The sequence below is a fragment of the Notolabrus celidotus genome, chromosome 12, assembly GCF_009762535.1.
Source record: "Notolabrus celidotus isolate fNotCel1 chromosome 12, fNotCel1.pri, whole genome shotgun sequence".
In the NCBI taxonomy this organism is placed as follows: domain Eukaryota; kingdom Metazoa; phylum Chordata; class Actinopteri; order Labriformes; family Labridae; genus Notolabrus; species Notolabrus celidotus.
This window is the reverse complement of record NC_048283.1, coordinates 25,697,849-25,719,332: the sequence shown is the minus strand read 5'-3', so window position 1 is coordinate 25,719,332 and position 21,484 is coordinate 25,697,849. Positions and strand designations below refer to the sequence as shown.

Here is a 21,484-nt window from a genome sequence, read left to right as displayed (position 1 = left end):
CGTTAACTGCAAAATTGCTCTCTGTCATGTGATATGTTATGTTATAGTCTCATAGAAAATGAATGTCTGTCTCCTTTCTTATAGATCCCCCATGAGCCAGATCATAGAGCCATGCTGGACACGCTGCAGAGGAGCACCTGTGATGGAGATCTAAGTGCATTTGACATCGAGAAATATCTGAAAAAGGCAAACATGTCAGGCAGCAGTGATGCATCTTTGGCACACACTACCTTTGACCTGACTAGCCTGGCTGAAAACTTCAGGAACCCCCGTACAGGATGTCTGGAGGAGCAGGAGAGCTCAGCTCAGAGAGTAGATGGGAAGTGTCCAAGTGCAAGAACTGGAGAGAGAGACAGGAGAGGAGCGAGAGCATTAAACACAAACTCACTTGCTGCACCACTTTCAAATGTATCATCTCATAAAGTTGACTCTAAAAGAAGCTCTATCTCTCCTTCATGTACATCGTTCAGCTCTGGCAGAAGATCTGTAGGCTCAGGACAGTCCTCCAATCTTAAGTCCCCTGCAGACAGAATAGCTGCGTATGATAATTCTGCTCCTTCTGACCCCTCAGGCCACATTCTCACAGACAATGTTTTGAGGTCTCACAAAGACACATCACAATCTAGCTTGCCAAGAACCTCACCAGGAAGGAAGAAGGGACAGTCAGGCCTTCCTCTCCTTGAAGGTTCCTCTCCTCCGCCACAGAGGTCGAGAAGTTCAGGCCAGCAGCAACACAACAGACCCAGCTATTCTCCCGGGAAGAAGGTGTCACCCAGGAACTTCAAGGCTGCTCAATTCCCTGATACCTTTCGCCAGAACACCCAGCCTCCACTACACCCTGCATCTGGTGAGTAAAAAGCAGGAATGAAGCTTCTGATTAAAACAGCATGCATGATAAATAGCTTTCATATTGTAAACGGCTGATGCATTGTTTTGTTTCTCTGACCTGTTAAAGGTTTCTCTGGGCCGTGTACAGAGGAAACACAGTGCAACTTCAGACCATCCACTTCTCCACTCACCCACTCCTCTCCAAGTCAGACCTCTATTCCCAGTGCTGATAGGTATTGTATCACAAGTGCTTTCTATTGCTCAGCTGATGCTCAGGGTGCATTTCAAAGCTCTAAACTGCAGTCTCCTCGCTTCTCGGCCGAAACCAGAAGTAGTTACTGATGCGCCATTTTAACTTGCGTCCCAAAGCTCTAAACGCTGCTGGAGGAGAGAGGAGCGAGGAGTGAGGAGACTGATCCGAGGAGGGATAATCGAGGAAACACGAGAGCAGACTTTGCTGAAGTCTTTGCTCTGACAGACACGCCCCCTTATCGAATATCACTCACCGATTGGATGCTGCAGCGGCTCAGACTTAACCGAAACTTAACATCAGCTGAGTTTAATAATAGAGAAAAGACAGACCTTAAAACAGTCACTAAGGGTTCCCTGAAACAGATCATAAACATACATTGGTTTCTAAACAGTCTGTATGTGATGAGCTGAGATTGAAAAGTGTTTGATGTGAGTTTTAAAACAAAATACTGATCGCAAAATCATAAATTCAATATAACAGAGGATAGATTATGTTATATCTGATTTGTTTTTGTCAGATTCACTGTCTAATGAAATAGAGTAATAGAGTCTAATATCATAGATAGAATATATATCAATGATCAGTTATTCCTCCTGTTAGTTTCCCCATCTGTTCTTGTTTTCTTCATTAAGAGAAGTCTGACAGTAAAGTTTGTCTGTTAGTAAAAACACTTGTTATATTTCCTGTCAAATTGATAAAGTTTCATATGAGACTGATCATTAATGAGCATGGGCTTTGAAAAGAGTTGCATGGTTTCTATTTTCCCTTGAAGTAATAAATAATTTAATAATGAGGCATTTTTCCGGTGAATCGATCCGTGATGCTTCAGGACAGAATAAACTGAGCTCATTCTCTTCATGTGCAAGTGTGTGTTAAACATGTAAACACAGAGACAGAGCTCTGTTACTGTTTATACTTATCAGGGTTATTACAGTGAACATGTGTGCAGACACAAACAGCTGTTAAAGCCGTCATCACAAACCGACGTTGCTTCACGTGACGCTCCAGACGCTCATTTCTCTAAATACAAATCTCCTCTTTCCTCTCTCCTCTCGTTTCATTTCCTCGCATCTCTGGTGGGCGGGACTAAGACACAAGGAAGAGGTGCAAGGAAGAGATGCGAGTAAACGACGCGAGGATGGACGTTTAGAGCTTTGAGATGCACCCACAGTGTTCGAGACAGGACATTTTCGTCTGTCTGCAAATCTTAACTTCCCACTTTGCTCTCTGTCTGTAGTTCGGGATCCCCTGCTCTGCCCAGTGGAGGTCAGGCAGACAAACGCCCGACTCTCGACCTCTCTCCTCAGTCGACCTGCTCCAGCCCAAGTTTCAGCAGACTCACATACATCTCAATGAATGAAAGCACTGTCATACCTACACCCGAGAGGCCGAAGGTACAGTAAGATAAACTCAAGAAAGAAAATAAGAATATGAAGGACTTCATGCTAAATACACAACAGAGGTTATATATTGACTTCTAGTTTAATTTGCACACAAAATAAATCCTTCTCCTACTTTTACTGAAGTTGGTTTATGCCCTTAACAGAAAGACTAGGGGGAGAGAGATGTTTCTTAACAATTTTTGCCATTACACGTGCGTCAAAGTAGTATTTCTTATATAACATTTTCATTCTGCATGACTAGCCCAATGACGATGAAAATGCAAGCTCGCAGTTTCTCACAGATGTACATATGCATGCAACATTGATCAAACTGCCGCTGATCCCAAACACCTACGACTCATCTCGGTGACATGATCTTAAACCAGCAGTGTTCCGTGCATTTTACATGCAGGTAACGCTCAGAGTGTGCATCACTTGTAATCCCCTTTCTAAGCTCTGTTTCAAGTCTGAAATAACACATTATTAGACTGACTTTCCTTCTACATTAGTGTGAGAAAATGAGAACCTTGTGAGTTTTCTTTTTACATCAAACAGCAAAGCAGTAGCAGAAGTCTTTCCATTAATTTAATTTTTTGTATGTAAATTTTCTTTCTTTTTCATCTTTTTTCGTAACATTCATCTTTTTTAAATATAATTTTATATACACATTATAAATAAACACATTTTGTTTCCTTTATTTTTATTTATTTGGGTTTATTTTTGTTTTGTCATTATTTTTTTAATTTTTAATTATTTTTGTATTATTATTATTATTATTATTATTATTATTATTTTGATGCGATGACAGATAATTGACTAAGTTATGTTTTTATGTGACCCTTTTCTTTTCCCTTTATATATTTGTTTCCGTTAATTTGCTTGACATTGCATTTCCTGCAATGAGATTATTGCACATAGCTAAGTCAAAGCTTTAACAATACACTCTGCAGCCTTGATGTATACCAAGCTCTGGCTGTGATAGTCCTACAGAACATCTGTTTGTTCTCTGCAGGAATGAACGTTGCTGAATGTTGAAATCTTTGTTGTGGTAATGAACTAAGTGTATACTGTCTGTGTGTGTTTTGCCCTCTGCAGAATAACTGTACAATGGCCCTCAGCACCACCATCATCAGATTCAGTCCAACTCCACCTCTGGAACAAGACACACAGGCAAACCATGACATCCTCGACCAGCCAAAAAGCTTAGAGCAGATGCAGCCTCAGCATTCTAAAAGTCTTGACTCATTAGCAGCCCAGCAGTGTAGAAGCCCCGAGTCCTGCAGTGGTCCTGCTCTGTCCTGTACTCGCAGCCAGAGTGAATGCAACTACCACTGTCCTGGGGAAAGAACCGGTGAACTCTTCGCAGGTTACAGGAGCCAAGAGCCACTCACTGAATCCAACGTAAGAAAGCTCACTAAAGTGGACTCTGGGTACTGCAGTAATCTGAACATTCAGCAGACCAGCAGCGCTGCAGCTCCTCAGAGCTCCCAGCAGTGGGGAGCTTCTAGAACAGTGTCATCCTCCATGTATGGTGCTGGTCTTTGCATTCCTCCGTCCTACTCAGCAGAGGGACTTCACTATGTCCCCATCCCGAGCTCTAAGCCCCAATGTGCTGGACCTATTGACTTTCCTCATCAAGCAGATATGCAGTCTGCCCACTCCACCGGACACACGCTCTTCAACTCTCAGCATGCTCAGCAGTATTTGGGACCCAAGGCTTCATTACATCCTGGTGTATATCATGTAGGAGCAGGAGGGACTGGTCTCTACAGTGTGTCCTCTGCAGGTTTGTCTTTCCTCTGTACTCTCAGAATAAAGCTGCTGACCTTTTGTGTGATGGTATCACAGAGATCCATTTGATTGCAGTTTCTTGATTTTCTGTTTGGTAGATTTCTCAGGTCAACAATTTGTGTGGCGTTGTGTTGCCTGGAGCCAATATGAGCACTTAAGGACTACAAAACATAGCCACCATGTTACATTGCTTTGTCTGTCTCTGGCCTTGTGTTTTTGATCTTCAACACCTTGAAACACTCATGAAAAAAGGCCTTTTATTTTTTGAGCTGGGAAGAGAGGCCAACCTTGAATGTTTTGTTTAAAAATAGCAACTTACAAATCCTACTCTCTTTGCCTTTTAACACCCAAAATATAATTGCTTATTATTTTCCTCCCAGGTGTACCTAACAGTAATCTCATGGAGAGACACACTCATCACACGTCAGGGTTATCTAGAGCCGCTGGACTCCATAACCACCAGGGAACCCATCAGTGCCAACAGGAAATGGGAATGCTGGGAAAATCCTATGGTTACTACGGTGCAGAGGCCTTGGTGGCAGGTGGTCTTGAGGAACTGAAAGGTAGTAGTGGCCACTTTCTGGTGCTCAACAAAAAAATCCTTCATTTTAATTCCAGTTGATGATTGCTGTAACTAATCCTAATGTATATGTCTTTATATCTCATTGTCTGATATTATAAGTACATGACTTTGCACATCTACTCCACAAGGGGGCAGCGTTTTCATGCATCCGCTCTCCTTGTTCCTCAGGTCAAGTGATGGTTCCAGAGGAATTGCGGTTCCCTCACGCCTGCTGTGTAGGCATCGCTTCACAGACCTCACTCAGCCTCTTCAACCCCTCTGAGAGATGGCAGCAGGTGTCAATCAGCGTCAGCAGCCTCGCCATTGATGGAGAGAAGGTTCACATGAAACAGCTAAAAAATGATCAATATCAAAGAAATCTGAAATGTCACCTTGTGCCACAGAGATCTTATATTTTTTTTGTCTTATGTCCTTACAGGTTGACAGCTTGCCATACCAGTGGCTAATAGTCAAAAACAAGACCATCATCGGCCCGAAAAGCACAGAGGAGCAGAAGGTTCTGTTCATCCCTCCCCATGCGGGGGTCTACCAGTGTGTCTTCAGTGTTTGCTCGTGGCCTGCGTCTGCTGAGACAGAGGTCGCTGCCAGGGCCAATATCTTTGCTAAACGGGTGGTGCTGGTCGCCATCGCAGAGAATCCTTCACTAGAGGTGAGGTCCTCCAGTTCGGAGATCACTATAGCCTGAAACAATCTGCTTTGAAATTCATGTTTAGAGATGCTGTAGTCGGACACTTGTCTATTTTCAGTAATCAGTTAATTTATTAAAAGTGTTTCAAAGGATGTGATGCAGGATGTAAATTCATTTTGATTCCCAGGTTGAAGTTGGCAAATCTGACTGTCTGGATTTTGGAGACCTTCCTGGAGGCAGTGCCAAATCCCTCCCTGTCAAACTTTTCAACCGGACTCACGCAACAGTGCCGATCCGTCTGGTCATCAGCGCAGTAAGTCAACCTACTACATGGTTATATATTTTACTGATCACTAAGGACACATATGCTGAGTCAGGAAGCAGGTCTTTACTGTAAAATGAGATTTTTGTGAAGTTTTGTAGATTCTTATTTTTCTCAGGTTGGTGTTTTCAACTTACCTGTTACTCTGTGACATGATTGGCTGTTCAATGCCCTCTTCTTTTGTCCAATGTTTGTTGGTAACTAGTGTTTAAGGCACAGTAGCACCCCCTCCCACACATTAGTTATATTATAAAAATAATATCTTGATAATTATTGTTATCAAATTATCACCTAGCTTTATCTTCCATGACTGACAACATATTTTCATTGCTGGTTTCCATTTAGCAGTAGAGCAGGGAGAGCAGGCCCATAAACTGAAGCTACAGCTCCGGCTAGTGGTTAGTGACTGTGTATAAGCTTAGACACAACATTGAACTGGCATTGTTTGATCAAAGTAAATAATAAAAATAATAATGAATAATTTCACTTCATAATTTAAAGTTTAAAGTTTAGATGAATAGTTATTTAAAATTAATTTAATGCAAAAGGTGCTATTTTCATCCTAGATCAGGCTTTAATTTTTTCTTCTAACTGAATGCATGCAAAGCAGCTTCCAGCATAATGAACAGTATTTGAGTGGTTCACATTTCACCCTCTTCTCCAGAATGCTGCAGCCTGGCGATGCTTCACCTTCTCCAAACACCCTGTCACCTCACCGTCTGAAACAACACAACAGGACGGACACGTGAACTCAGTGTCTTCTCCCTCTGTGATGAATCATGTGATGCAGGCCAGCTACGGAGAGGTCAGAGTTTACACATTTTTTACAACCTCCTAAGTCACTTGTATTTTGTTTCCCGTTTCCTGTAAACCTTGTTGATGTTATTGAGGAGAAAACAGGTTTTAACATTTCAATTTTTATTTATTTCAGGATTCACAGGGCTTCATGGTCTGGGTTCATTTCAAAGCCCCTCTCAAGTACACGGCCACTTCAGGTTTGAATTCTCAAATATCTTAACCCTAAAGATTTTGGTGAAGAGACTGGCTCTTTGTCAACATTAAAATATTCTCCTGTTGATACACTCACAACAAACACTTATTTTCTGGCCGGTTTTCTGGTGGTTCTTATCAGCAGAGCTTGCTCCAGCAGATGAATACAATGCTCGGGTGGACATCGAAGTGGACTCTCCTGGTCCGAGTCAGATTATTAGGAGTATTCCTCTCAGGGCGAGGTCTGGAACTGCACGGGTCCATGCCCCCAAGGACCTGCAGGTAGTACAAATGTTGTGAAGTTTTTAGACTAATGTGGTGCTGCTCACTCCGAAAGGATTTATACGGCTGCAGGCGGTGAAGCCAGTGAGCCGCGACTTTGCACACGTGGCCCGTCACTGTGAAAGTGCACGTGTGATTTTGAAATGTAACCTGATTGGATTCAGTCATGTCTGATGATGCATTTTAAGTGCAAATAGACTATACATATGTAAAAGATTATCAACCTGCAGATTAAAAACAGACTTCCCTTCAAATAATGCCAAAAGACTTCATATATATACTTTCTAATCAAACTAATCAGTCATTGAATCGAACCTAAAGTAGCAGAGCTGTCATCAGGCTTCCTTCAGCTCAGCTCGTCATGGTTGAGCCGGCACTCAGCAGCTTTTTGTGCTTCCTTTGTCTAGACTGTCAGCCTGTCTGCTCCTCTGGGTAAATCCAGTCAACAGATGCTGCCATTAAAGAATGCTGGAAACATTGACGTGCAGCTGAAACTCAAGGTAATTCTGACCTTTACTTTTCTTATTGGATTTGGGATTTGTGTAAGTCTCTGTGACATTTTGAGCCCAGACTGTGGCACATGCAGGAGGGATTCGTGGATATTTTGGAATTATCTTTGTTCTTTTTATCCTTTAATTCTCTTGTTTGCCTTTTTCTTTTTTCTCTCTGTCTCTTCCCCTTCCTAAATCTCTCTTTGATTATTTTCTGGTTCCAATTTTCTTGCCTCAATTACCTCATTTTCTTTGCAACATCTCCCCCCTCTTGTATTTTTACCTTCTCATCCCAACACGTAACCGATGTGTCCTTTGCCTTTATACCATAGACTGTATAAAATGTGGACGTAGTATCCATGACGTCACCCATCTGTTTCTGAAGAGCTGTTTTGAGGCCAATCGTCGGCAGCAGCCATATTGCTTCTGTCGAGCCAGTATGACGTAAAGAGGCGGAGTTTGCCAACAGCTACAGTGTTCCCACAGGCAGCTGTGCCTCTCATTGGAAGACTAGTATTCTCAATATCTTTGAAATTGCTGCATTAGAAAAAAATTCACCCCCCTCACAGTGAGAGCACATCGAGAAATGAGCTATTCAGACTACACTCGTCTTTTGTACCAGGCTGTAAACATGTTTATTTCTGCTGTAAAGATCGTCTTTTTCCCATTCATGTGTATGTGACTTACGGTACTTCAGGAGCCAGCCTCAAGCGGAACCTCAGTGAACTGCAGCTTTTAACACTTCCGCATTGACTCATATTTTTAGACCGGAGGTTGCCGCTTGCTTTATACCCATATTTTCATCCCCCCATGGTCACTTATGTATGTTCCCTCATTGTGTCTCCTTATCTCTGTTTACAGCTCAGTGAGGCTGAGGACAGTTTTTGTGTGACACCTGATGAACTTGTGCTGAGAGTGGGAGAGGAGCAGGGCATCATGGTCTCTTTCAAAGCACAAGGCAGCAGGACTTATCGCGAAAGGTATGCAAACGTTTTTATGCAGTAACCAGATTTTATAACTGAGAGAAACCAAATTATTGTAACTAATACTTCATAATTTAGTGTTTAAAACCTCTAGAACTGTGGTAATGTTGCATCCTTGTACCTTGTAGGGTCAAAACAAAACTTGGAAAAAGCTGCATTTTGTTATTTTGATGTAACTTTAAATTTTTTTTGGTATTAAGTTGTAGATTATTTTCTTTGCAACACACCAACTTACTTGCAGTGTGTTACAAACAAAGGATTTTAGTCTCTTTCTACCCATAAGGACTGCATGGAGGCAGAATCATTTCGATAATGTTTAAGGCTAGGGTGCGGGGCTACACTTTTAGGCATAACGAGGGGCGTGGCTGATTTGACAGGTGGATGCGCTGTAGCCATTTACAGGGAATAAGTACCTACTGCCTACTACATACTGCATTTGGATTTAGTCTGTAGTATGACTGTTCTGTTGGATCTGGTATGCAGTACGCTGGGCCAGACGTCACTTGATTTCCGGTTTCAGAAAGCGGAAGTAAACAAATGCCAAGCTGATAGAGAAACTGCTTCTTTAGCATCACTTAGGATTTAAAAGTTAAGAAGTGGTTTTTCACAGCACCTAAAAAGTTCCCACCCATCAAAAAAGAAAAAGCATAACGTTAGCGCTGTGCATTGTGGGAAACAGTAAGTGAGGAAGAATGGTCCGATGTATACTGTGAAATGTTCCTGAATCAGTACGACATCCGGGGAGTTTTGGCATACTGCAGATTTTACTCTTTTTCACATACTACTTACTACATACTGAATTTTGGCCAAATCAGTACGTAGTGTAGTATAGTAGGCTGTTTCGAAAACGGCCTCAGTCTGAGTTGGCATGTCCAATTTGTTGGTCTCCATCTTTGGGCTTCAAAACACTACTGCAGAAACCACAGGGGGGACATCACTGAGCCTACGCCCATGTCTTATATCGTCAGTGTAATTTTTAAGTCTTAATTTGAAAAGAATGCAAAAATAAGTCTCTAATTTGGGATATCCAAACAGAATATGCTGAATTATTACTCCCCAAGTCCGCCCACAGCACATGAGCTTTTATTAAAGATGAAAATAGCACATTTACAGTATTTTTTTAAGAATGCATGATCATTATGAGAGTGCTTTGAAAGCATTTTTAGTGTGACTTTATCTGCGATCTTAAAATCTGAGGGATTAATTTGGTTCTTCTTGTTGTTCTGCAGCCTCCTCACCATCTTGGTGCTGCCATCAGGTCCTCAGTATGAAGTCACCTTGAGAGGAGATGTCCTACCAGAGGGCTCTGGGAAACCGGCCATTTCCTCCGCTGCCGTCTTCGGTCCCGGTGTGACCACGGATGTTCCACCAATTCTTTCAAATAAACAATTTGTAGCCTGGGGAGGGGTCACTCTGGGACGAGCTGTGTAAGCAACTTTTCTCTTTTTCATTAATTTCTCTACTACTTGAAAAACACGGGAAAACACTGGCTATCAATTATTCATTGAAACATAATCAATAAGAAATTTAAGACCCAGTGGTCCACCTTATTCTATTAAGGCTTGTATAATGTTATTCATGAAGAGGGACAGAGGGCGTCTACAGGGAGTGTTATTCCTCAGAAGCCATTTCAACATAATACACAATTTATTTACCGTTGTCGAAGGAGGGAAGTAGAAACAGCTGTAAGGAGGCCAAATCTTCATGGGATGTATGTATTCTTTAATGGGTCAAGACTCGATTCCACTTTTGAAACACATTAGAATATTAAGATGTTGACTCTCAACTTCAACAAAAAGGTTTCTCAAAAATATTTAATTTAATACAGAACTACTTTTAATCATTAAAATAAAACCGCTTTTGTTTTTCAGTCAACAGAAGCTGGTTCTGAGGAACAACTCAACCAATGTCACACAGCAGTTACGGCTGCTAATAAGAGGCCAAGACCAGGACTGTTTTCAGGTAAAACGTTAATTCTTTGTCAACATTAAGTTTATTCTTTGTATCCAATCTGACAAATAACAGACGCTGGGAAACATGAGCAGTTTGACAGTGTAGGCAGTATGTACACTGTTAAGATGTCATCTATATCAACATGATCTCTCACAGCTCCAGAGTATGTTCAGTCCTGAAGAGCGTCTGACCCGACACGGAGAGCTGTCCATTCGTCCAAGAGAGGACGTGACCGTTCACCTGCTCTTTGCTCCGACCCGAGTGGCCTGCATGTTGGCCAAGCTGGAAATCAAACAGTCTGGAGTCCGGCCTTCACAGCCAGGGGTTAAATTCACTGTGAGGATGCCACTTTGTCTACTTCTCTCTCTTAATTATCATACACTTTGCACATCTCCCTCGTGTCTCCAGTCCTCATTTCATCATTGAGTTGGTTTCTATATTTCTCCATCTTCAGATTCCGCTGTCCGGCTACGGTGGGACCAGTAACATCATCCTAGAGGACCAGAGGAAACAGGCAGACGGCTATGTAGCAATGCTAACCGACATCGCCGTCGGCCGTGTTAGCAAAGTGTGCCTCTGCATCAGGAACACCGGCTCCAGAGCAGCTTTCGTCAAAGCCGTGGCGTTCTCTGACCTGCAGAAACGAGTGGCTATGGAACCTTCTGTCATCAGCCTGGCCCCGTCACAGTTTGTGCTGAAGGAAAGGACACAGGAGGTAGGAGAGAGTGCTCGAGAAGTGGTTGAAAGATTCTTTCTGTTACTGCTGGAATGGAAAATAAAAACAATGATAGATTTTTCACATTTCTACTTTATTGATAAATGAGTGGAGTGTGCTGTAAAAGATACATAGTAAAATGAATGGAGCTAAAACAGAGATAGTGAATGTGAACCCTTTTTATTTTCCACAGTGAGGAGGAAACTGGTGACAAAATCATTGTATTTATGCTTGCAACAGGGCAGCTTGTTGCCCCACTGTTATTAATCCTGCGTCTGCCAAAGACCGTTAGAGACACAAGAGTAGAGGACTCCTGCAGACAAACTGAGCTACTGATAAAAACTTGCAAGTGATTTGCACTGAGGGTTTTCTAACCTGAAAACAAGCTAAGCTATTCGAAACAAGCTGAGGTAGTAGGTGGTTTTCGAACGCAGGAACTTACCCCAGGGACTAGGGACCCTTTTACGGAAATATGCAAGTTATGTCAGCAGAAACCAGAACCTAAATTTAGTTCTGTGGTAGTTTATTTGAAGGTTCAAGGTTCACTTTATTGTCATTCAATCATATTAAAAACATGAAGGAACGAAACACATTACTCAGGTCCAGAAGCGTACAGAATAGATAACAAGCTAAAAAATAGACTCTATGAATATATACATAAATAAATACATAACCTAAAAGCCTAGTGAGTTCATAAGTCTCACAGCTTCTGGGAAGAAGCTACACTTTAGCCTCGTTGTTCTGGCTTTTAGGCTGTGCAGCCTTCTGCCTGAGGGGACAGGGGTGGACAGACTGTGTGCTGGATGGGTTGGGTCCTCCATAATATTTTACCCTGAAATGCCCTTGCTTGGGTGGTAGTACTTTACAAAGGTCCAGGAACTTTTGGGGGAACGGCAATTTGTTCTACCAATTAAAATAAATCTAAATGTCAGCCTTTTCAAACTTTATAAGGTGATAAACATTTATATTCAGCACTATAATAGAAAAATTGTGTTTAGAAGTTTGAGCTACACAAATCACTAGAATGAACAATTTCTAAGATCAAAGATAACCCGATAGCTGTTCATAAAACTTTGGTTGCTACTATCCTCAAGATTTAGATTCCTTATTCTTCTTGCTTCCTGACTGGTAAGTGCTGATATATATGACCTGTCTACTACTTTGTGTGTTCTCAGGTCATCACTGTGCTAATGAAGTCCACCCTAAGAGAAGCCACCCTCTGTCAGTCGGGCACGGCACTCCTGGCTTCTGTCGGTCTGTTTTGTGGAGATGAAATCTCCAGGCAGCAGTACAGGAGGTGGGACCTTGAAAGACACTTTATTATTATTATTATTACTACTATTATTATTATTATTATTATTATTATTATTATTATTATTATTATTATTATTATTATTATTATGTTATTATTATTATGCTTTTATAATTTATTAATATTCTTTTATAATTTATTCTTTTTATTTTTTAAATATCTTTACAGCACAGGAGTAAAGTCAGAGTGTATTTTGAAAAATGTTGCTTTGCTTCAACATAAAAATACACAAACAGTTTTTACAAATGCATGGAGCAGTGCATACAATAACATTACAGGGGAGCTGTTGGCATTTATCAGACAAGCAATCCTCTTTGTCTGTTTGATAAGATCCAAAAAACACATTGTCTCTGGCTAACATTGTTATAAACAAAGCAATATTGTTGTGTTGCTGCTGGAAACAGATGATTTGTATTCTGGACTAATTTCAGATAATAAAAAAACTGTTTCTGAATCATTTTAAGTGCCAAGAGAGTTTACAGATTCAATTCTAGATGGCTCTGCTTCTGCTTGAAAGCTGATATTTGTTTTTCCTGACGGTGCGTTTGTGTTCTGTTCTTTTAGATTGCTTCAGTGTAAACCGGAGGCCGTGCGAAAGGCTCTGTCTGAAAACAGTCTGCTGAGAAACATCAACTTTAATGAGAAGTTCCTGGGAGAAGAAAACATTGATGAGGGTACGATATTGTTGTTTGTACGATTAAGATAACAGGTTTAATTTAAAAAGGATATGAATACATGTCTCTGACTGAGTATTTATTGTTTTATCGCTGTAGCCTATGACCTGCCCCAGAGACCCAATGAAGCGCACATCTTTTATGGAAACATGAGCAAGACAATGGTGTCACTGCTGGGAAGCAACGGAAGCACAAACTGTGAGCAGAGCGATTCAACGGAGCCACCGCTGCTGCCCTCGTCTCGACACAGCTCAGAGACGGACAGGTACGGTCAGAAATATTACAAGAAGATGAAATAAACCTTGTCCTGGTTATCTTAAATCAAGGGTTACAAATTGACAACTACTCAAATACATTGAGCACAAACACAAGGATACGAATATGCATTTATTGTGTGTTGTGAGGAACTTTCTACGTGCTCACAGGCTTTAAAAACGACAACATGGAAAGTGTAAGTCTCTTCGTACGTCACAGAGAAACATCACAACCTCCTCACAGGGACTTTAAATTAAATACATCATGTGACTTTCTCTGTGTTTGCATTTTGCAGCTCTTTTATAACTTGTGCTTTGAGTATGCTAACATCAAACTAAAGTTTAGTGTGTTATGGTTTTCAGTGCTCTGCCAAATGTCAACGTGTCCCTGGACGTGCTGCCGGTGAAAGGCCCCCAGGGTCCTGCTCTGAGAGTGATGGAGCCCTCCTTACAGGTCTCATAACCCTTCTTTAGTCAACTTGTAGAGTTTTTGTGTTGGCTCCTCTTTAACTGGATAAAATGGAAAAAATAGAAGTGTTATTTTTCAGGATGTAATATGTTTCTTCCCCTCAGGCCTCAGAGTCCTGGACCATACACCCAGAACAACTCGTCCTGGCTGCTCCTAGCATCAGTGAGTACAACCAGGACTTGTACGTTTATTATAACTCCTTGCAGTAAATGCATTTGATGACGATGTCTGTTGTTTTTAGGTGGTGCAGCACCGACCAGTCAGGTTCAGATCAGGAACAACACATCCAGAGAGCTGAGCTTTGATTTATCCTGGCCTGCTCACTGCCTCACCATCACCCCACAGCATGGGACCATCGAGCCGCAGTAAGAATTCACTTGCTTGTTTAATGAAAAGTTTTGGCTATGTTAAAGATTTGATGTTAGATAGTTTTCAGCAGGATTTAAAGGCTACTTGTGTTTTGTGCTACATGCATGTCAAACACATCTTCCCTATTTGCTGCACAGCTGTGTTTCAGATGCTGGAATAAATGAGACACTCCCAAAGACTGGACCCTGCAAAACAGAACCACTATCCACAGCTTTGTAGTTTATTTGTTTAAATATACTAGCGCATGCTGCTGTGTTGACATATTACCCGTGTCTGAAGTGAAATTTTGCTCAACTTTGGAAGCAGTGGCCGTCTTGCAGCATGAACTCAATTATCCCTCTTAAACTTACATCCGAATAAGTGAAGAAACTGATTTAGCACTCTGCTCTTTTTCCTACTTTGTTTGCATCCACCACACTTCATAAGTGTGTTACTCATATACACTACTAGTCAAAAGTTTGGACACACCTTCTCATTCAAGGGTTTGCATTTTTTATTTTAATTATTTGAAACACTGTAGATTAATACCAAAGACATCAAAACTATGAAAGAACATATATGGAATTATTTAATGAACAAAAAAGTGTTAAACAAAGCAGAATATGTTTTATATTTTAGATTCTGTAAAGTAGCCCCCTTTTTCCTTCATGACAGCTTTGCACACTCTTGGTATTCTCTCAGTCTGCTTCATGAAGTGGTCTCCTGGAATGGTTTCTAATGAACATGAGCCTTGTCAAGAGTTCATTTGTAGAATGACTTGCCTTCTTAATGTGTTTGAGACCATCAGTTGTGTTGTTCAGAGGTAGGGTTAGTACACAATGAATAGTCATATTTGACTTCTGTTGTAATTCAGATTATGGCAAAAACAGATTATTTCATAGTTTTGATGTCTCCAGTATTAAACTACAATGTTTAAAATAATTAAAATAAATAAAAACCATTGCATGATAAGGTGTGTCCAAACTTAACTTTTGACTGGTAGTGTACATGTGAGAAGATTCAGCTCAGCCCTTTGAAACTATCTTTTCAGATGCCACCTCCAGATATTGATCAGTCCCAACCCTTCACTAGCAACAAAATCTGCCCTGCTGCCGTGGAGCGGACAGATTTATGTTCAGTGTGACGGACAACAAAAGGTACGTAACAAATATTGAGATGCATCCTTTCATTCCTCAAGACACATCTATTATGCATGTTTGGTATTGTGAGAACTTGACAAGAGTTGTGTTACAGTTCATCAAGGTCCAGATTCGTCGTGACCTGGCTCTGGATGTGTCTGCGGCTCCAGCAGATACATCTCTGTCAGCTCTGCCTCCTCAGGCTGCCACCCCAATCCTGCCTGTGAGCCGGCTCCCCACCAACCCGCTGCTACCCTCACAGATCCTACAGATGCCTCAGGCCCTGGTGGAGATCAACAGCAAGACCATCATCTTCCCCACCACGCCTTCAGGGGAAACATCAGGTAAGAAGATGACCAAGGGCTGTGCATTACCCTGAGTGTGATGTAGAATGACTTAGAAGCCTGAAAGAGTTCAAATGAAAATATCCTCTACCTTTAAACTGTCGGGTTTTGAGTTAAATTGTAGGCATCTGTTTGTGTTCCTGCGAGAGATCAAACTCTCTGTTGCTCCTCTACTTCAGACGCCCAGCTGGAGGTGCAGAATGGAGATGTGGAAGTGCGTTGGTACCTGTCATCATTTGCTCCTCCATATGTCAAGGTGTTCTTTTCTTCATTGTCTCATTTTTTCTGTCATCTCTTTCATTCTTGTTTACTATTTTTCTGTTCCTCCTTAGGGAACACGTGTATTTGTTTTGTAGTTTATTTCATATTTGATTTGTGATGCTGTAGGAGCGTAGCTATGTCTTGCAACTCATAACCGCTAAGTTTATTTTGTAAGCATACCCTCCTGATATTTGGTCTTTTTATAAGCTGTTGTGTGACAGACTCGGGTCAAGCTGTGGTCTTTCTTTCTCTGCTCAGGGGGTTGACAACTCTGGAGATGTTTACCGGGCCACTTACACTGCTTTCAGATGCATCAGGGTCTCTGGCACTCTGGGAGCCCATGAGAAGATGCAGGTTGGTGCACACTTCTAATACTTAGAATAAGATATTGTAAGGAGGAGGAGGTGCAGATTGAGTTATTTGGAAAGTGATTTTAAGAGATACTCAATCGATATACTTGCACACCACGTTAGGTAAGGATTGGTATAATGTAACAAGTCTGATCTTACTACTTTTTGTCATTTATAGGGTTAATTCTAATCTGCTTGTTTGTTATAATAATCTTCTTCTTCTTCTCCAAGGTGCCTTTCACTTTCCTTCCCAGAGACAGAGGGGACTATGCCCAGTTCTGGGACTTGGAGTGCCACCCTGTGTCCGAGCCACAGCAGAAAGCCAGAATCCGCTTCCAGCTCTGTGGCACAGTGAGAACTGTTTAACTGTTGATGGAGAATTCACCCACCTAATATATTTTACTCCAGCATGTCTTCAATGATACTACCCACATTAGCTGCAATGTTAACATCATCGAGGGCATAGGCTAACATGCTACATACACAGTTAAGCAGAATCAAACAGAGTTTGAAGGTGGGTCATGGACAGTTGGTGTTGATCCATGCTTTATCCTCAGATATGCTGCATCTCCTGCATTGTACTGTTCCTCATTGAGAAAGCAGTCTGAGGTGTGAAGTGGTTAGCACACACACAACATTTTAGCTGTTGTAGTGGACACATTTCCATGAAAAAGAAAATTCATCCACTAGGTCTTCAAATCCGCAGACGTGGGGAGTAAAAACAGACCGTTGTGTTTGTTACGGCAGCCAACAACTAGCATACTTCGTCTGCAAGGAATAAACTATGGAAGACGGAGGCGGCGTTTGATGGCGGAATAAACTTCAAGCTCGGAGAGTCTCACAGACCTGGAGGCTGAGCTTAGACGTCGTGCGGGGATGAATTTCAGAACGTCTCGTTTGAGCACACATTTTCTAAAAGTTGGAGGAGGCAAAACAGGGGCAGGGCAGATTTTTTTGTTAGAAAACCATGAAAGTGTATTTTGCATGATATGGGACCTTGATATGGGGCGCTATGACCCAAAACAGCTGCCGTTACAAGCCACACATTTAAATTAGTATTTTTATGTGTCAGTGCCTTTCGATTGTCTCACATTCCCCTCTGTTTATAGCTCATGAGCTGCCGTGGCTCAAGAAGTTGAACGTCCGTTAATCTGAAGATCAGCCGTCCAATCAAATCTCCTCAACTGCACATCAAAGTTACTTTAAGCAAGATACAAGTGCTTTTCATTTATCCTTAGTGATGGCACTGTGACCCTGTTTTCCAGTTAGTACTTCATTCACATACTTAACCTTATGTTGTTTAAAGTCTCCTATTTCTGCAACTTCATACATGCCATCTAGAAACAAGGCATCTACCTCTGCTATCAGACATGTTCTCCTTACAGTGAAATCAATCACTAATTAACTTGATTTAATCTAATCTTGATTTATGAGTGGGTGAATTCTCTCTTTAAAGCATGAACTGGAAAGCAACAATTGTATTAACCTTCATGGGTTTAATAAAACCAGCTCGTATAGCAGAGCATCGACTCTGGCTTTGTAGTGTCGGTGACAGAATTAACAAATGAGACGAGTGAGTTTTGGGACATCAAGGAGAGCCCCCCCGCTGAGACGGGCCTACAGGCTTCGTCTAAACCATTTTTAATGTGAAGCATTTTGACAGACTCGCTTAACTTCAGAGCAAACACACGCAGCACGAGGGATGTCAGATGGATGGCTCCTCAGAAGTAGCTTAAAGTGGATATAATGGTTGTGAGTTTGTTGTTGTTGCTTCTTTCCTTGATGTGTGTTTCAAAACGCTCCGAGACGATTAATGTTTATCTCACTGTCTGGTGAGATAAAATGTGATCGTTTCACTTTTAGTTTTTGTTATGTTTATTAACGACAAGTCTCACCTTCTTAATAATTTCTAATAATTATTATTCTATTCTATTCTATTCTACTCTATTCTTATTCATAGTAGCTCATTCCCCCCTGTTTACCTAATGTTTTGCTTGTGTACCTAAAGGGGACAAAGTATGGACCAGTGGAAGGACCCCAGGAAGGAGACTGCTCTCTAGTGAGGACGGAGGCCACAGTCCAGCCCAGGAGGAGAGCTGAGACCATGTCAGGGAAAAACAGGTGAGACCTGTGGATAACAGAAGATACAAGCTTAAGGTATCATGAAGTGATCAATCATTACACTGAGCGATAGACATCTCATTTTGTTCATTTTGCACATGGAGCTCGTTCACAACACTTGTTATCCCTCCTTCTTTCATGTGCGACCGTGTGTTGCATAAAAAGACCTGTTAATATAAATCAAACTCACTATGCATGACAGAAAACAACACACATGGATGTTTATAGAATTTATTATAAGTTGTTACCATTCCTCTGCAGGTTTTTTGCCTTCTGGGACAACAATGTCAGCATCCAGGGTCCATGAATACATAGTTTCTGTATTTAAGAGTCCGTTTCATACCCTCACATGAAGAATGTCCTGATGGTTATTGCTCCCTTTTGATCTGGTAATATTTGTAATTCACAGCCAGGAGGAGGTTGTGCGAAGAGGTGTGTACTCTCCTCAGGATCTGTACACTTTCCCCGCCACACGGGCCGGAGAGTCCAGCACTCTGAAGGTCAACATCCGCAACAACTCCTCTGATACCCACGAGGTGAGACACGACGTGTACTAATGAAGACACAAGGAGGGAAATGTTATATGCAGCAGATGGGGCTTAACCAAAGTTAAAGCCAGGTCTATGAGAGGGTTTTTTAAGAAGTCTTTCTAGTTTAGTCTTTTGTAGCTGACTCTGAAAGTCAGACTATTCATCTTTAACGTTGAGATTCAGTATTGTGAAAGATGTAGAAGGTTCAAGTAGAGATGGAACACACTTACTAGAGTATGTGATGAAATATTTTTGAATGGAGGAGAAACTGGGAGGAATCTTCGTGCTCTCAGAGAGCTCCCCTCCTCAAAGTGAATACGTTACAGCATAATTGCTGTCAGGGATCCTCGGAGAAACACCTCTATATACAAGCTGACAACTATATTTGTCTGTGTGATCTTAAAAGCACACAGAATATCTTGTTTTAAAGGAAACACGAGGAGATTTTGATTTAATGTCTATAAACTCTACAGGAGGCCAGAGACAGAACTTTTTTTAGTCATCCATCTGTTCACTTCCTTGTGAATGTGATATCTCAGGAAAGTCTGAGAACATTTAACAACAAATATAAATCTTATATTAGATGTATACTTACATTTTGATCCATCCAAGATGAGGCTGCCGTTTAAGATCAATGACAATCTCCTCTTAATCTGTCCCTTGTGCACCTTTGCAGTCTAGATAAGGGTCTACTGAAAATCAAACGCTCTGCACCTCTGGGGGAGATGTTCTCTGCATGCAACCGCTCCTTTTATATAAGCACACCATACATGTTTATTTCCTATGCGTAATGTATTGCTTGCAAATGTACAATGCACAAATACAAAGGTAGACATATACTGCAGCTTGAGATAGATGGATAGAATGATGCCTCTGAATGTTAGATTGGTGATGCATTTTTCTTCTTTCCTTTTACGAAACACAACATGCATTAGTGTACTGTGTGTTAGAGCATCATTCATTATCGCTGATAGAAGCTGCATGCCTGACTGGATTTCTGTGTATTGAGTGAGAAATGTTATAACCCCTAACAAACGTGACTGTGCTCTGCATGGATTTAATATTTGATGTGTGGCTTCTCAAATTGACTTGCAGCTGAGATTTGTAAACCCTAGGGAGCCCTTCCACATCAAGCATTCCAAATATTCCCTGAGGTGAGTCCACTGGTCTTCATCCCTGACAAAAATTCTCCTTTCTGCTCTTTTCAAAATCCTATTTAGGAGTTTAGAAGAGTTCTTTAATTTTTAGAATCACTTCCTACATCTATGTTTTCTTGTTACTGTGATTCTATCATTAGCTGTTCAGTAATGGAGTTAAATCAGGAAGTCATACATGCTTCTTAATTGAACTCTGAACCTGTATGATGTAATGTTTCTATTGTGAAAGCTCACTATGGGAGTTACTGTGAGATGCTGGGACCCAGAGAATGATGGTAACTTATCAGGTACAAACTTCAGTCTTTGAGGAGTCCTGATGTTTCGCTCTGAACCTAACGCAACCCTGCAGGATGTGTGTGTGAACTTTGCTGTGTGTGGAGTTTTGGTAGTCGTGGGGTGTTGTAAGTTTGATGTGGCTCGTATCATGCACTCTCATATTCACCTTTAGATGTAAAGATACCATATTTCCCTCCTTTCTCTCTCTCTCTTTTAAAAGTTTTTAAATCAAGACTTAGAAACAACACAAACTTATCTCTAGGATTAGCTCAACTCTAGTTCATTCACATATTTTATACAGAAAAAGCATGCAGCTAAAAGTGCCTCACAACAAAAGAGGGGGAAAAAAGGATATATGGACTGCAACAGTTAAAATAATGCAACTTTTTTTTAATAGTAAAAAATATATAAATAATTAAAAAATATATAAATAATTTGAAAAAATAAGAATAACTTTAAAAAAGTAAAAAATAGTAAAAAAAATGTATAGAAGTTAAAATAAGTTATTCAAATCAAAAGATAATAAATACATAATATAACAGTTAAATAAAAAATAAATTAAAACCAGTAAAATTTAAATAAAACAAAATAAATACCATACAAAATAAATTTGTGAATATAATAAAAACTTAGACTTAACTTTTAAATCACTCTCAGTTAAAAGTCAGATTAAAACTGTAGGTCTTAAGTTTTCCTTTTTAAAAACAGAGAGCTTTCAGTTTTAGCCTCTAAGGCAGAGTTCCAGAGTTTTGGTGCACAAAAACAGAAAGCTTAAAAAAAATAATAAATGGAGAGTTTTTTGTTCATCACAGATTTTTCCACCTAGTTTACCTCCTGAGGTATTGAAACAGTGTCTTCATCAGTTGCCTTTGATTTGGCTCTCGTTAAAAAACCTTGTAAACAATGAATACTGAAGGAAATGTAACTTAGAACAGTCAGAGCATACACACCTCTCAGGTAACTTTAGCTGCATCTTCACTCACAGCTATTAGCTGCAACAATCTTCACCTCTCTAGTAGCTCCACAGAAAAAATGCAAATGCTTCTTT

At 40.8% G+C, this 21,484-nt stretch overlaps 1 protein-coding gene across 3 annotated transcripts in view; it reads left to right on the top strand.

Moving 5' to 3' along the window:
• Nucleotides 1-21,484, top strand: part of cep192 (centrosomal protein 192) — a 32,334-nt gene that overhangs the window by 9,023 nt on the left and 1,827 nt on the right. For 2 of the 3 annotated variants that reach the window (XM_034697395.1, XM_034697398.1), the window contains exons 21-51: nucleotides 85-847; nucleotides 956-1,061; nucleotides 2,319-2,475; nucleotides 3,559-4,249; nucleotides 4,635-4,817; nucleotides 5,006-5,154; nucleotides 5,256-5,486; nucleotides 5,653-5,778; nucleotides 6,452-6,592; nucleotides 6,719-6,782; nucleotides 6,920-7,059; nucleotides 7,467-7,559; nucleotides 8,412-8,530; nucleotides 9,763-9,960; nucleotides 10,405-10,495; nucleotides 10,643-10,822; nucleotides 10,941-11,201; nucleotides 12,377-12,498; nucleotides 13,078-13,187; nucleotides 13,287-13,452; nucleotides 13,805-13,895; nucleotides 14,015-14,072; nucleotides 14,152-14,275; nucleotides 15,310-15,415; nucleotides 15,513-15,741; nucleotides 15,921-15,997; nucleotides 16,261-16,356; nucleotides 16,584-16,703; nucleotides 18,361-18,473; nucleotides 18,883-19,009; nucleotides 20,099-20,157. In XM_034697395.1, coding sequence (XP_034553286.1) covers nucleotides 85-847; nucleotides 956-1,061; nucleotides 2,319-2,475; nucleotides 3,559-4,249; nucleotides 4,635-4,817; nucleotides 5,006-5,154; nucleotides 5,256-5,486; nucleotides 5,653-5,778; nucleotides 6,452-6,592; nucleotides 6,719-6,782; nucleotides 6,920-7,059; nucleotides 7,467-7,559; nucleotides 8,412-8,530; nucleotides 9,763-9,960; nucleotides 10,405-10,495; nucleotides 10,643-10,822; nucleotides 10,941-11,201; nucleotides 12,377-12,498; nucleotides 13,078-13,187; nucleotides 13,287-13,452; nucleotides 13,805-13,895; nucleotides 14,015-14,072; nucleotides 14,152-14,275; nucleotides 15,310-15,415; nucleotides 15,513-15,741; nucleotides 15,921-15,997; nucleotides 16,261-16,356; nucleotides 16,584-16,703; nucleotides 18,361-18,473; nucleotides 18,883-19,009; nucleotides 20,099-20,157 — 5,291 coding nt within the window. The remainder of the gene's footprint in view (nucleotides 1-84; nucleotides 848-955; nucleotides 1,062-2,318; nucleotides 2,476-3,558; nucleotides 4,250-4,634; nucleotides 4,818-5,005; nucleotides 5,155-5,255; nucleotides 5,487-5,652; nucleotides 5,779-6,451; nucleotides 6,593-6,718; nucleotides 6,783-6,919; nucleotides 7,060-7,466; nucleotides 7,560-8,411; nucleotides 8,531-9,762; nucleotides 9,961-10,404; nucleotides 10,496-10,642; nucleotides 10,823-10,940; nucleotides 11,202-12,376; nucleotides 12,499-13,077; nucleotides 13,188-13,286; nucleotides 13,453-13,804; nucleotides 13,896-14,014; nucleotides 14,073-14,151; nucleotides 14,276-15,309; nucleotides 15,416-15,512; nucleotides 15,742-15,920; nucleotides 15,998-16,260; nucleotides 16,357-16,583; nucleotides 16,704-18,360; nucleotides 18,474-18,882; nucleotides 19,010-20,098; nucleotides 20,158-21,484) is intronic. The other variant, XM_034697397.1, reaches the window with a different exon arrangement.